The 13,527-nt window shown below is 38.9% G+C and overlaps 1 protein-coding gene across 5 annotated transcripts in view; it reads left to right on the top strand.

Moving 5' to 3' along the window:
* Positions 1-22: 22 nt before the first annotated feature.
* Positions 23-13,527, top strand: part of RWDD4 (RWD domain containing 4) — a 35,827-nt gene continuing 22,322 nt past the window's right edge. For 2 of the 5 annotated variants that reach the window (XR_004240077.1, XM_032108570.1), the window contains exons 1-7: positions 24-192; positions 434-514; positions 3,091-3,200; positions 3,309-3,453; positions 4,229-4,343; positions 5,124-5,173; positions 5,342-5,344. Coding sequence is in view for 4 of the 5 variants with exons in the window: in XM_032108570.1 (XP_031964461.1) it covers positions 169-192; positions 434-514; positions 3,091-3,200; positions 3,309-3,453; positions 4,229-4,343; positions 5,124-5,173; positions 5,342-5,344 (528 nt within the window). In the remaining variant the exon portion in view is untranslated. Of the gene's footprint in view, positions 193-433; positions 515-3,090; positions 3,201-3,308; positions 3,454-4,228; positions 4,344-5,123; positions 5,174-5,341; positions 5,345-6,185; positions 6,441-6,467; positions 7,496-13,527 lie in introns of those variants that run through there. The other 3 variants (XM_032108571.1, XM_032108569.1, XM_032108568.1) reach the window with 3 other exon arrangements.

Below are 13,527 nucleotides of genomic sequence, written 5' to 3' on the forward strand. Positions count from 1 at the left end.
GCCAATGGGAGGGCAGGGGGCGGTGACCGCGGGTGCCCTGCGCTGCCCTCGGGGAAGGCGCGGCCGTGCGAGTTCGGTGGGGCCGCACTAGTCAGGCCCGCCCAGCCCCGGCGGCAGCGGGGCCGGGCCGGGCCGGAGGGAGCGGGCTGGGAGCGGAGAGCTCCGGCCATGGCGGCCAACGAGGACCAGGAGGTGAGCTCCGGGCCTCGCTGCCTGAGGGAGAGCGGAACGAGAGCTGGGAGGGCGGGACAGAGCCGTGTGGGGAGAGAGGGCGGCCCGCGCGGCGGGGGCGGGAGGGAAGCGGCGGGCGCTGGAGCGGGCGAGGGGCGGGAGGAGGGAGCTGGGCGGTGGCGGGGTCGGCGCGAGGAGCGCGGCAGGTGCGAGCGCCGTGCCGGGCTGCGGTCGGTAACCCCTGCTCTGGCCCTGGCTGCAGATGGAGCTGGAAGCGCTGCGCTCCATCTACGAGGGAGACCTGTGCTTCAGGGAGCTCAGCCCGGTGTCCTTCCAGTACAGGGTAAGGCGAAGTTGCATCTTGAAGTTACTTTGCTGCCTTGTAGTTGCCATACCAGGGCTTTCTAAGCCAAAGGGGTATCCGATGTGCAGTAAAGGATAGATCCACAGGGCGTTGTTTCAGGATTTTTGCTGACGACGATGCTTCATAGCACAGTGTGTCATGTATATGAACCTGCTCCCAGCATGGGTTTATTCCAGAATCACAGAACGGGTGAGGCTGGAAGGGACCACAGTGGGTCATCTGGTCCAATCTCCCTGCTCAAGCAGGGTCGTCTTAGAGCATATGGCACTGGATTGTGTCCAGCTGGTTCTTGAAAATCTACAGTGAGGGAGAGTTCACAGCCTTTCTGGACAATCTGTTCCAGTGCTGGGTCACTGCACAGTAAAGAAGTTCTTCCTCATATTCAGGTGGAACTTCCCGTGCATCAGTTTCTGCCCATTCCCTCTTGTCCTATTGCTTGGCACCACAAGCCAGTTATCCCTTAGTCAGGTATCCTACTTGCATAGCTGTATCTGTGTACTCAGAACTGTCAAACCTTCTGAAGAAGCCATCCAGCCGTGTAATACTTACCCTAACTGGTCAGAAATAGAGAGATTTATAGAGCTATTTCTATGTAAAATTTGGAACTACTGCTCAGTTACAAGTTTCCAGTCTCTTGTCCAAAGACTAGTGTCTTGTTTACACAGGACTAGTGTCCTGTTTACTTGCTGAAGTGAAAATCCACAAGATGCTTTGGGTGTGTGCACTGATAGAGTCTTTGGTCAGGAGAGACATAAGGGGGGTGCTGAGCTCAAAGTACACAACTAGATTCTGGCATGAAATTCTCACCAGTTTTTTCTGATTTAAACACCTGAAACTTCTGAGCACAGACTGAGGCAGATCTTTTGATGGCCAGAAGACATTGCTGACAAAATCTTAGGCACCCATGGGACAGAAGGAAGACTTCTGAAAATGCCGTATGCCTGTTTCAGGGAGAAGCCATCTAAAATCACCTTTCTGTGACTTCTCAAATAACTGAACAATATTGTCACTAACTGTAATGAGATACAGGTCAATTAATTAATAGCACTTGGAATCCTAGCTAAGGCTGTAAGAGCAGCCTTTCTTCACAGATTGGATCATTCTTAATAAATTAAATTTCCTTAAATGGGGAAATATGGCACGCCTACAAACCTAAAGTGTGTCATTTTACATTTCACTGGCTTTGCTAATTTTTATTAGACAAAAAATGGTTGTCCAAAGTTATGATAACTCAATTTAAATACAGTAAAACCTAATGTCATATAAAGGCAATAATACATCTTTCGCCTGCAGAAAAATTTGTATTGTGAGAACTCATAATGTAAGTAAGTCCTTGAGAAGATAGAAATAATTCGTATGGCATTTTTTGACCCTCATGTCCTGCACCTGTCTCACATACAGAGCACAGCTGTTTTGTAATCAGTGTTTAAAATTGATATTGAACGAAGGTTTTACTTTTTTCCCCCCAAGTATTGCTAAAATGCAGCACCAGTTTTCACTGACAAGCCGGAGCGTGGTCATGTAGCTTTGCAGGATTTGCTTTGTGCACAGACAGTGCTTTCCTGAGAGAACCTTGTGAACCTTGCAGCCACTTCTGCTCATGGTGGCAGTGGGAAATGAACTGTAAATGCTGCCTTGAAAAATGTTGCAGATTCTTGATTTAAAGTCTTACTTATTTCACCTCTAAACAAGTGTTTTTGAATGTCAGTCCACTCTGCTAAAACAGATATTTTAAGTAAGAAAGCAGCAATTTTTTTTCTTTACTTTTTTTTTTAAATTTTGAAGTACCATAGCCTTACCTTGGTTAGGACTTCTCCTGTGGACACACTTTATTCTACATAATCAGATTAAGGCTGATTTTTATAACAAGGCAAATAAATGAGAATTTTTGGGTGGTTTTAGAAACCTTATTGTGCTAGTCTTCCAAATCCTTGTGTGGAACAGTTACTTCTGATTGTACGTCTGTAGTATGCTGTAATATATTTTTTTTTATCCAGACTCATTCTACTGACTTCTTAAATCTTTCACTACTCATTCTTTCGTACAGGGAAATAAAATATCTGTAGGTCTGAGACATAAATATTGATATTCTTACCCATTATTTTTGCGATCTTAAGTTATTAGTTTATTATCATCCTCATTTCAACCCTGTCTTGTGGCTTGTTTTCATATTGCTCTATGTTTAGATGTGTGGGGGGAAAAAAGATTTAATATTTTCTGTTCTTGTATGTGATAGTATAATATTTGGCTTGCAGATGCTACAAAGCAGCTTTTAAAGCCAAGGAATTAAAAAAACCCCAACCATAAAAAGAGGTTTGACAGTTTCTGCCGTTTCTCCTAGAATGAAAACTGCAGGGTAAATGTTAATATTGATGTCCAAAATTTAATGCTTTTTCTAGATAACAGCTTTATTTTCTAACTGATAATTTTATCAAAATAGTTGTCTCAAGGAATTTTGATGGTCTAAAAGAAGTAGTAGACTTCCATAATGGCGTTGTAATCCTCAGAAAGTGACTGGAAACTGTTGATTTATAAAGTTTTCCTTTTCACTTCAGATAGGTGAAAGTGGAGATCCCAAAGCCTTTCTAATAGAAGTTTCTTGGCCAGAAACATATCCACAAACAGCACCAGTCATATCGATGGATGCTTTCTTCAACAACACAATGTAAGTATTTATGACGGCTTCACTCCTTGGACTTGGGGTGGGGCTCTTTGTCTGATAAGCTTTTTATCATCTGTCTAGTTTACAGATGAGTTTAATGATTTCTTTTAGATCTTCAGCTATTAAGCAAAGTATATTGGATAAGTTAATGGTAGAAGTTGAAGCAAATCTTGGAACTGCTATGACATACACACTTTTTGAATATGCCAAAGACAATAAGGAGGTGTTCATGGAAAACCAACCTGTTAACACTGTGGTAAGTAGATAAATTCTGATTTTAATTTTGTGCTTTTAAAACTGGAAAAAAAAATTGGTTATTATAACCTGAATACTTCATAGGTCCCTCTAAGTTGTAAATTAGTTCATTGGTTATACATGTTAGTGGCTGAAAGTGACACGCAGACTATAGTGCCACAATGCTCTGTGGTCATAATTGTTACATTTGGTTGTTATTTTGCTGTTACACCAAAATGTTTGCAGCCTGACGTTATGTCCCACAGGATAACATTAAAATGGAGACTTTGGGGGGAAGAAAAAACTAAAGGAAGCTGAAACAGAGGCTGCTGAGGATTGGAGGGGCGACAATTTACTGCAGCCTTCCTGGGATTGCATAAGTGCACCTCCAGGGTCTTAAAGTAGTCAGGCTGGGTCAATTTGTAGCTTTTGGGTTGTGTAAGCACATTATTTGCCATGATGGTGCTACAGATATGCTTTGAGGAACAAGAAATGATTTCTATGTTTGAGAAGTCTGAATCTATTCAGACTAAATCACACTCCATGATTAAATTTAAAAAGTGTAAAAGGTGCCCTTTGCAACTCTAAAAGAGAATAATTCCAGTCTCTAACACATGTTTTTTAAAAGTACAGGCATGATTATATGTTGATTAAAAGCTGCAGGCTGCTGACAGCATTGCTTCTTTCTGAAAGTCAAGATATTTCAGTATGTCAGGTTCAGTAATCACATCACATCACACAGAGATATCCATGGAAGTAATATGCAAAATGTTTACAACCCCTTTTATCCTTCTCAGACTTCAGTAAGCAATAGTATTTCAATTGGAACTCCTGATGTGCCACCAAGTAGGAAAAAAGAGAAAAAGGAGCAGTTATCCAAAACCCAGAAACGAAAACTAGCTGATAAAACAGGTTTGTTCGCTATAATAATCTTTTCTTTGATCAGTATGAAAATCCAAATTTTATAGCAAGGACATCTTGCTAGAATAAGAGTAACTAGTAATTTGTTTATAAAATGAACTACTTTAAGTTTGTGGTCTCTGTTTTATTTGTTTTAGATGAATTATTCTTGCCTGAGATGTTAGTTCTGGTCAGAGCAACTTTCTATAGTCGGGATTTAATTACATTGTTGTTTTATTTTATTCTATTTTAATTCCGTTTGTGGCAAAAGTGAAATTTACAAAAAATACTTGTGGAAGGAGAGAATTTGGGACCTCTAAAAATTCACTTCCAGCAAAAAACGCAGTTTGTTCATGGGCCCTCATAAATAATTCACATTATTAAAAATGTAATTTCTAAATAAAAGCATTTCTTTTGGAACTCAAACATCTAATTTAGTTTGTATTCTAGAAATGAAAGTGTTTCTGCAGCTATTTAATGCTTTCAATTAAATAGAAGAATTTTGTTTGAAAGTTGTTGATTACTTCAGTTAGTTCTGCTGGTGACTCTTTTGTGTTTATACGAAGTCTAATCTGAACCTCCCCTGGCACAGCTTAAGGCTATTTCATCTCCTTTCACTTTGAGGTTGGTAGAAGAACACACTGTTTAAGACATTAAAATCTGTTTCTGTCCTCATGGCTTCAGAGTGCAGAAATTGAGGGGTTTGGATATTTAGAGTTTTGTGGGTTGATTTTGAAGAAAGGTGAATATTCCTCTTAGCTTGTGTGCTGAAATTAAAACCTTTTTCTGCAGATAACAAAGGGGAGCTTCCGCGAGGATGGAACTGGGTGGACGTAATTAAGGTAACGTGAGTGTATTATATACAGTGTTGTGAACATGCTGTGTATGTAAATTAAAAATTATTTGTGCTTATATCTGAAGAAAACTAATCTGAAACTTTTTTCTTGCTTTTCTTCCTAACTATGTTTGGACTTGACTATGGTGTCTGATTAATTTCTGTATGTGTCCAGCATGTAAGTATTTCCAAGTTCTCTTTTTTTACTGTTAGAAAGATTTGCAAGAAAGAGTAAGAACTGTTGCTTATTTTGGATTCTAATTTACAAATTTCTCAAAAAGCTTTAAAATGCCAGTTCTTCTGAATATTAGTCTGAAGGACTTCGCTCTTTGAACTTTGTTGGTTTAGTATTTCTTTTTTTTATTTCTTGAGCAATTAAATTTTAATTTTATTTTGAGAGGGCTTTGCTAACCAAATGCACTGCAAATATTCTGTCTTCATATGACAAGAAGATTTAAGATCAAGTTAGTGGTGCTGCCAGGTTCTGGAGGGCAGTGGATAAGTAAGAAATAAAAGGGAGCTGTCCCAAGTGGGAGCACCTTGCTGTCTCCTGCTGAAGCCTCATTCTCTGCTTCAGCTCCTCCAGTGAATAATTTTTTTCTACGTGCTCCCTCAGTATTGATTTCTTCCACCCTCTTATCTTTGCTGATTCAGTGAAAATCACTGCTTGACAATTTTGAAAGCAAACTATTTTATTTTACACAACTGTAAGTAATTTTCAGTGTAAGATCTAACACCAGTTCCAGTTATTCAGTGAGAGCAAATAAATGATGAAGGTCGTTTTGGGCAGAGTCCTTCTGAGTTAAAAGTGGCTATTTATGGTGGATATCTTGGTTTTCAGATAGATTTCATGATAGGCCTGCTACTTTTAATAATAAGCCTAGCTTTAACAGTTGAGAAATACTAAGTTAATGTTAATGTGTATTTTTACATTGTCTAAATTTCTATATGGGAATTCTCTCAGAGATGTGTGAAGATAAAGTTCCATTACTTCATCTTTTTTTTTTTTCTTTTTGGAGAGCTGGTGACAGAGCCTTCAAATTAAATAGAAACAGTGCCTTGAGGTTTTTCTGGGGTTTGTTGTTGTTTGCTTTTTTTAAGGATCAGGAAGTAAGCTCATTAAGTGTTTAAGCTTAAGAATTATTTTTTGATGTTTTTCTTGATATAGTAGCACAATCAGTCTGTATTGTTAAATTAAGTATACACATGTTCAATGTGAGATGGAAATAATGTTCTTGTTTCCTAATAAATGGAATGGCAGTCTAAACTTTGAATACTTTCTTTTTGTGTCTCTTTTATAGTTAAGCAAAACTGGTTCTAAAGATGATGAATAAAGGACTTTGGTACAAGGAAACTCCACCTTTTAATACAGTGCAATTCTGGGTCACCATCTCTCTCTTAATAATTTTCGTATTTGTTGAAGTAAACATTTTATAAAGCTCGATTTCCTAACTTGTAAATCTCGTCACACAAGTTTATCTAGAGACCATGTGGTCGTCTTCAGAAAAATCAACCAACAAACTTGCCTTAAATGAAGGTTAGAGTGTGACAAAAGATATAGAGAGCCAGTGTGGTGAAGTGAATAGTGCTGCAGTGTTTATTAATTTATATTTAGTCTGTAGTAAAATCCTGTTATAGTGAACCCAATGATACTGTAAACATTTCCTGATGTTCCTATTCCAATTGAAGAAAAGAGCACTATAACAGTGATTGGTCGCTTGACAGCTTAATTCATCAAAATAAATTATTCCATGGAAATAAGATCTTTGTCATTTGTTTATCTGGTATGAACTAGAACGTACAAATTATTGCATTGCAAAACAGGCTAGAGCTTGTGGTCTTGTTTTTGCTGGTTGCTGGCTGAAATAGTAAATACTTGTGAAAGCAAGGCCAAATATCCTAGTCTGCTCAAAAGTGAGTGGTTATAGCAGGAGTGCAGTGTCTTTATTCTCCATGATATCCCATCTGTTGGTCTTTCTCCAGTGTGCATCTTTAAAGACAGTGGGATATCTGAGGAGGGGGAAAAAGCTTCATTGCACGTCTCAATGAGTGTTGGAATTTTGTAGGTGTTTCACTGGAGAAATAGGCATTCTTTGGAGGGATTTGCTGACTAAGTAGTAGGATAGTGGAAGTCAGTAATCCATCAAACGAATTGGGAGAACTTTTTTGCGAGAGCTCTTTTCTTCTTTTTTTCCTAATCTGCTCTCTTATGTAAGAAGAAGAAGTCATCTTTACTGTATGAACTGGTATTAAATACAAGATGCCTTAATGTCCTTTATTATTTTTGTTTGTTTTGAGATGAACTTTAATAAATGCCTATTTATCTGCTGTGGTATGTGTTTATTGTTTTAAATTGTGTGTTGCCTACTGCACTTCGCAAGTTTGAAATTGAAAGGACTCTGTTGCAAGGAAAGTGTTCTTAAAAAATTGCTGGAAGAATTCTATCTTCCCTCTTGTGGTATATGTTTACATGATCTTCAGGGTGGCTGTGTTTGTTATTGATAGGAGGGTCAGTCACTTTACCAGGAGCATAGGACAGTATCCATTGCATTCAGTACACACAGAGCAAGTCCAGTGTTCCTTTGGAAGAGTATGCTCCACTGTGTACAGCCTTCTTCATTTCAGAAAGTCTGATTTCTTTTTGAACTCAACTCTTGTGTAATAAAAGTTGTAAAGTACAAAAGGGAGGACTTTTTCCAAACAATGTAGTCTTGCCTTAGATGTAAACCAGAGGCTCATGGCTGCAGTCTGAGCAAGAGCGTCCGGCGGGGAGTGCCAGTGCCGGGAGAAGTTGTTCTGGCAGTACACAGTGAATCTGTAGCAGAGAAGGGCATTTAGCTTTAGTCTCTGCCAACACCAGGACAGGCAGGACTCTATTCACAAGTTCTCCAAGGGAAAGTGACATGTCTTTCCTGGTATGCTTGGTGTATGAATCAAGTTGCTATGACAATTTTTCTGAATACATTAGTTAGTGAGGGTGGGGGAAGGACAAATAAGAACCACATCCCTTGCTTTTTATAATGTTACTGTGTGTAACTTGTTAACCTTGTGGAATGCATTATTTTTCTGCTCCTAGTCTGCCTGTAAATCACATGCTCTCATGAAGATATCTGAGAGTCTCCTCTGGTTCCATTTGTAAATGTATTTACTTTGAAGTCTATTTTCACAGGAAATATTTTGCATTGGAAATTTTTATATCAGTTTTTTGCTGTGTAAATTATGAAAGGTAATTTGTGTCATTTAAACCATTTTCTGATACGATGTGATGGCTGGAACAGGATCATTTAAAGAGTCGATGTACTTATTGTTACAGAGAGGCCTGAGCACTGATAAATGAGGGGAGGGGAAAAATGTAATAATTCTTATCAAGCAAGGCACAATTGAAAAATAAGAGATCATGACTCCTGAAAAATCCTGACTGTTGAAAAATCTGCTCCCACCTTCCTTTTTTTTTTTTCTTTTGTAAAGACCTACTGGCAGTGGAAAAACAGTGATTACTCAGTAGGACAAGAGTCTCTTGACTCAAGGGCTACACCACCAATTTAAATTCATGAGTTTTGCAGTAGAGCTTTCTTTGGCCTGAGAAGACAAGTGTCAATACTAGTAACAGTAAATTAAAGGTAGCAAGTGTCCAGAATGCTGTCAGTACCATGACCAAAGATGCCCCACTGCACTCTAATGTATCAAATTCCAGGGAGTAATGCAGACTGCCTTTAATTAAGTATGTTGGATAGAGAGGTGACAGCTGTGATTAGTCAGTAGTGTGTGCCTACCATATCCTGCTTGCCCCCTTGGAATCAAGGCTGATAATTTCTGCAGTCCTGGTCTGACTGGTTGTATGTGGGGTGGATAGATAAAGTGTGCCCAGCTGATGAGCAATTACGTTTTGGTGAGTAAAAGACCAGTAGGAAAAAAGCCAGCATTTCTCCATAGAGGACCTTTGGTAAAAGTGCAAATGTAAGGATACCATTCTCCTCTCACCTGAGGCAATACATATGATTTTGGGTTATACTGTGAAATTTGTGCTGTGAAAAGCCTTGAACTGGTCTGAACCGGAAAGAGTTTCCCTTTGGAAATTGTTTCCTTCCAACAGTATGGCACCCTAAGCTCTTGCAGTTAACAGCAGAATGAAGTGGGGAGGAGATGTTCATTCAACAGAGAAAATACCAGAAGTGTGAGAATTCTGGGTGGATTGGAGGAGGAGGTGGATGGGGGAGAACATCCTTGTATATGAAACTAGAAGAGCATAGGTGTTAAATTTTCATTGCTGCAGGACAATACAACAAAACAAAAGCTAAATTCTGGCATGAGTTTGGGCTGTGGTAAAGGACAAGAGGATTGTAGATTTTCTTTCTGTTGCTGTGGTTTCTTTCACCAACATGGTTTTGGCTTCATCTCAGAATGGGTCTGCTTTGTGGTTGTGAGAAGGATTTCTGTTTTCCTCACTGTTACGCTTCCTGTTACTCTCTTTCTGAGCCCATCTAAGCAGCCTCTGAAAGCCTGGTGTACTCTCAGAAATAACTTAAGGCAAAACACATTGACTAGGCACTGGAAAATCATTAACTGTTTGTCCTCTCTTTCCTTCATTCAGAGCAAAGTGAGGAGTGACTCCAAATGGCTGAATTACACAAGACATATGAGAATCTATATCCAGGCCCTGGTGTCCTGTGTCAGACTGAAAATCTTACACAGCTATCCCTCGCTACTCTGCCTGAGCATTCATGCCTGTGGTTCCTACAGATGTTGTATTTGAAGTATTCATGTTAAAAATAGGGCAGAAACTTGAAAACTCTTACTATGGTTAGCTATTACAAGTTGCTCATGTTGTGAGAGGGGATAAGGTCATAGCAATGAGAGGGCAAGCCAAGCTGTAACTGCAGAGCCTTACTGGAGAGGAGTGAGGTTTTGTGGGTGTCCCTGAGGGCAGAGTTTCTTCTGCAGTACCTGTATTACTGCTAATGATCAGAAAGGGAGAGGTTAACCTAGTCTGAGGTTGGTAGATGTCATTCAAGAAACAATAAGGAAGGAAGAAAGAAGTCTTTTTCTCAAACAATCATCTGCTGTAATGTCATTGAAAGATAATAAACGTAGTCTCGCATGAATTTGCTCTTCAGAGCAGAATCTTACTTTAAATCAAGTATCTCTGTCAGTAATGCATTCTATGATTTCCTGCAGGTAAAACAAATGTGAAGAAGGCATTATTATGTAAAGAGCTTCTGTTCCACTGTAGAGAACCATTTGATCTCTACCTGTAGTGAAAAGGATGCTTCATTTGACCTTGAAGGCACAGATTTTATAGTAGCTCAGGGAAAAGGTAGCAGCCCATCAATAAAAAGTACACAGCTTCTATAGATGGTTAACAAATTTTGCCCAGCATTATCAGTTCTATATTTTTCTGTGAAGATCAGCACTAGAGCACTAGAGTATTACCAGGTTTTAGTTAACCAGCATATTGCATAATTATGGTTTTCCTTTTCCCCCTCATGCCATATGTCTTTAGATGATAAAAGTACAGGATGTAGTATAGAAATTTATTTCCAAAATTAAAATAGTGTGAAAGGAAATAATCTTACTCAGAAGCGAGGATGTGCCAAAATTAAAGCTGCCTATGTGATGTTTATATGGAAAAGAATTCATAGGAAGATTTTCTTTCTGTGACTATGTGGTTTTTCGGGTTTGTTTGTGGGTTGTTTATTTTCCTTGGTAGCGTCCAAGCAGATGGTTAGTGCTTTTCTTCCTAGTGTCCCTGCTAGTGGGAAAGCAATACAAAAACTGAGTTTTAGTACTCTCCTAAGGCTGAAAAGAAAAAAAACATTTTCACTTAGTGAAAACAGATAAAGTAACAGAACTGCCCCTGGAACAAAGTGGACCTTTGAACAGAATGGCCAGGTATTGAGACAAATTAATTTGCTTTAATAAAACTGGCTGGATCTGAGTGGCTTTAGTCTGCTTCAGAGTCTATCTTCATGCAGTGGATTTATGACTTATAAATGCTTATGGATAATTTTAACTTGACTATACAGCTACAGTCCATGTGATTTAACCATTGCTTTAAATAAATTTCTGTTACAGAAGTCAGTGCAGATTCTAGTATATTGTTAATGAGCTCTACTTCCATCCCTTTTCATTTGGCGGAAGAAGATACAATGTTAGTGCTCTGGGTGAAAGAAATTTACATGTATGCTGTCAACAAAGGCTGTCTGGACTTGGTTTACAATCAGTCTGAAAGAGATAAAATGGTGGAGTTCTACATGTTGGGGAAGATGAAATAGGAAAGCCTTATAAATATGATTGCCTGACAAAAGATTTTGGGAATATGAAAACTACAGGCAACATCGAAATGAAAGCCACTTTTGAAATACCAGGTCTTAGTTACTGAACAACTAGAAAACAATGGTATGGCCACTGAAGTAATCCCCTCTTGATGGAACAATACCCTCTGCTTGCAGGCAGGTCCAAGGGTCAGAGCAGACCCTACTAGCTCAGCAGAAGGGGTCCAAAGAGTAGTTTTTAGAAGTTAAGGTGTAACACTCTATGGTAATATAAGAACTCTTATAGGCTGTATGTAAATGCTATAGGATTTGTATCTTGTATTAGATTGGTTAGTGACAATTAGAATATTCTGTACAGAAGATGATTTATTGTATTGTAACCAGGACTTCAGACATTCCTTACTTCCACTTCTACTCTTGCTCTTACTCTTACTCTTACACTCTCTCTCTCTCTCTCTCTCTCCCACTTACTCTCTTGCTTTCTTGGGCCTGCTCAGAGCTGAGTCAAACAGCTCTGAGCAGTGCCCCTATACCCAAGCCTTTTACAATAAACCCCATGTGTCTCAAGACCTGCCTATAGAGATCTCTCCGTCTCCGTCCCGACCGAACCCGCCTGTAAACCTACACTACAAGATAATTGTAGTAGCCTATCTTAAGATGGATCCACTACTTTTGTATATTTCTTTTTTTGTTAATTTGCTTATTATGATGTTTGAAATGCTCAAAGCGTAAGCAATACTTTAGCTTATTAGCTACTGTGTGTATGTATAAAGGAATTGTTCAGTCAGATGTGCAAGAACAGTTACCTTGCATTTCCTAATTTCATGGCATGATGATGATTCTCTAACTCTTTTCATGGTGCTTTCCTACAGGTAATATCCCTCCCTTGCTTTCTTCCTAGCGTGGGCAAAAAATGGTGCTCAGCATCACTGTGTGTTTCCTTCATAGCTTTTATACAGAAAGGTGTATTAGGTGGGGGAGGAAGCAAATATAAACTACTGACTGGTATTTATGCCTCTCGCCTGGAATGAATTAAGATGATCCGTGTCATGTTGCGTATAATATCATGCGCAAGGTACAATGTGTCACTCCTGTTTTATTTTTTCCTGTTTCAAATGTATGTACTGGAGACCTCTTCTACAATCTCTGACTGGTAAAAATTGGGCAGAATCTCTTTGTGATCATCACAGTAATCTTTGTTTCACAGACACAAGCTCTACTCTGTTAGATGCTGTACTGATAGAACACAAAGGGAGGAGGGCTAGTCACTGTCTTTCAGGATCAGGAAAGAAAGATATTCTGTGAGGAAACACATGCTAAATATGAAAAGCAAACACTCAACTTATTTGGGTATCTGTTTAGGGAGAAAAGATGACAGTAGAAATGAAGAGTGAAAGAAGGAGGAAGAAACAGCTTGAGTCTGGAGCCTTAAGAACATTATTAGTTAGTCTTTTAAAAAATACAGTTCATAAATATATGTTGTTTCTCTGTATGTTAAAATATCTCTTAAGGTATTTTATTCCCTTGCGGGAAGGAAAGAATGTCACCAGAAAAAAGTTATACATGGGAACAAATCTAGAAATTTTGTTTTGAAGCTGTGGGATTCTTGTATATCAAGCAAAAGCAACTTCTGTTATGTGAAGAAGTGGAGACAACTCTAAAGCCTCGCTTCATCTTTCCTGCAAAATACTTAGTAGTTTAATATTTTGAGTGTTGCAAGCTCAGAATTTTATCTGCTGGAAGGAAGGGGAGTGCACAAAGTTTGGATTTAGATGTACATTTTGCAAATTTAAATCTCCAATTAAAGTGTGTGTCTTGTGAGCAGGATGGTTAAAATGTGATTTGCCATGCATGTGCATATATATATACACAGTCTTGATGAGGTACATCATTACATCATATCACTTCAGGTATGAATGTACAAAGAATACCCCTTGTAAGAATATCTGTCTTATTTGAGAAATATTTATCCTCTGACTCGTTCAAAGCTTCTGCCATCAAACGCAGCAAAATAATCAGAACTGCAGTGACTTTTTTTCTAAAATTACGACAACCTGATCTCACTGTGCTATTTGTGCTAGAATCAGAG

The sequence above is a fragment of the Corvus moneduloides genome, chromosome 5 (assembly GCF_009650955.1).
Source record: "Corvus moneduloides isolate bCorMon1 chromosome 5, bCorMon1.pri, whole genome shotgun sequence".
NCBI lineage: Eukaryota > Metazoa > Chordata > Aves > Passeriformes > Corvidae > Corvus > Corvus moneduloides.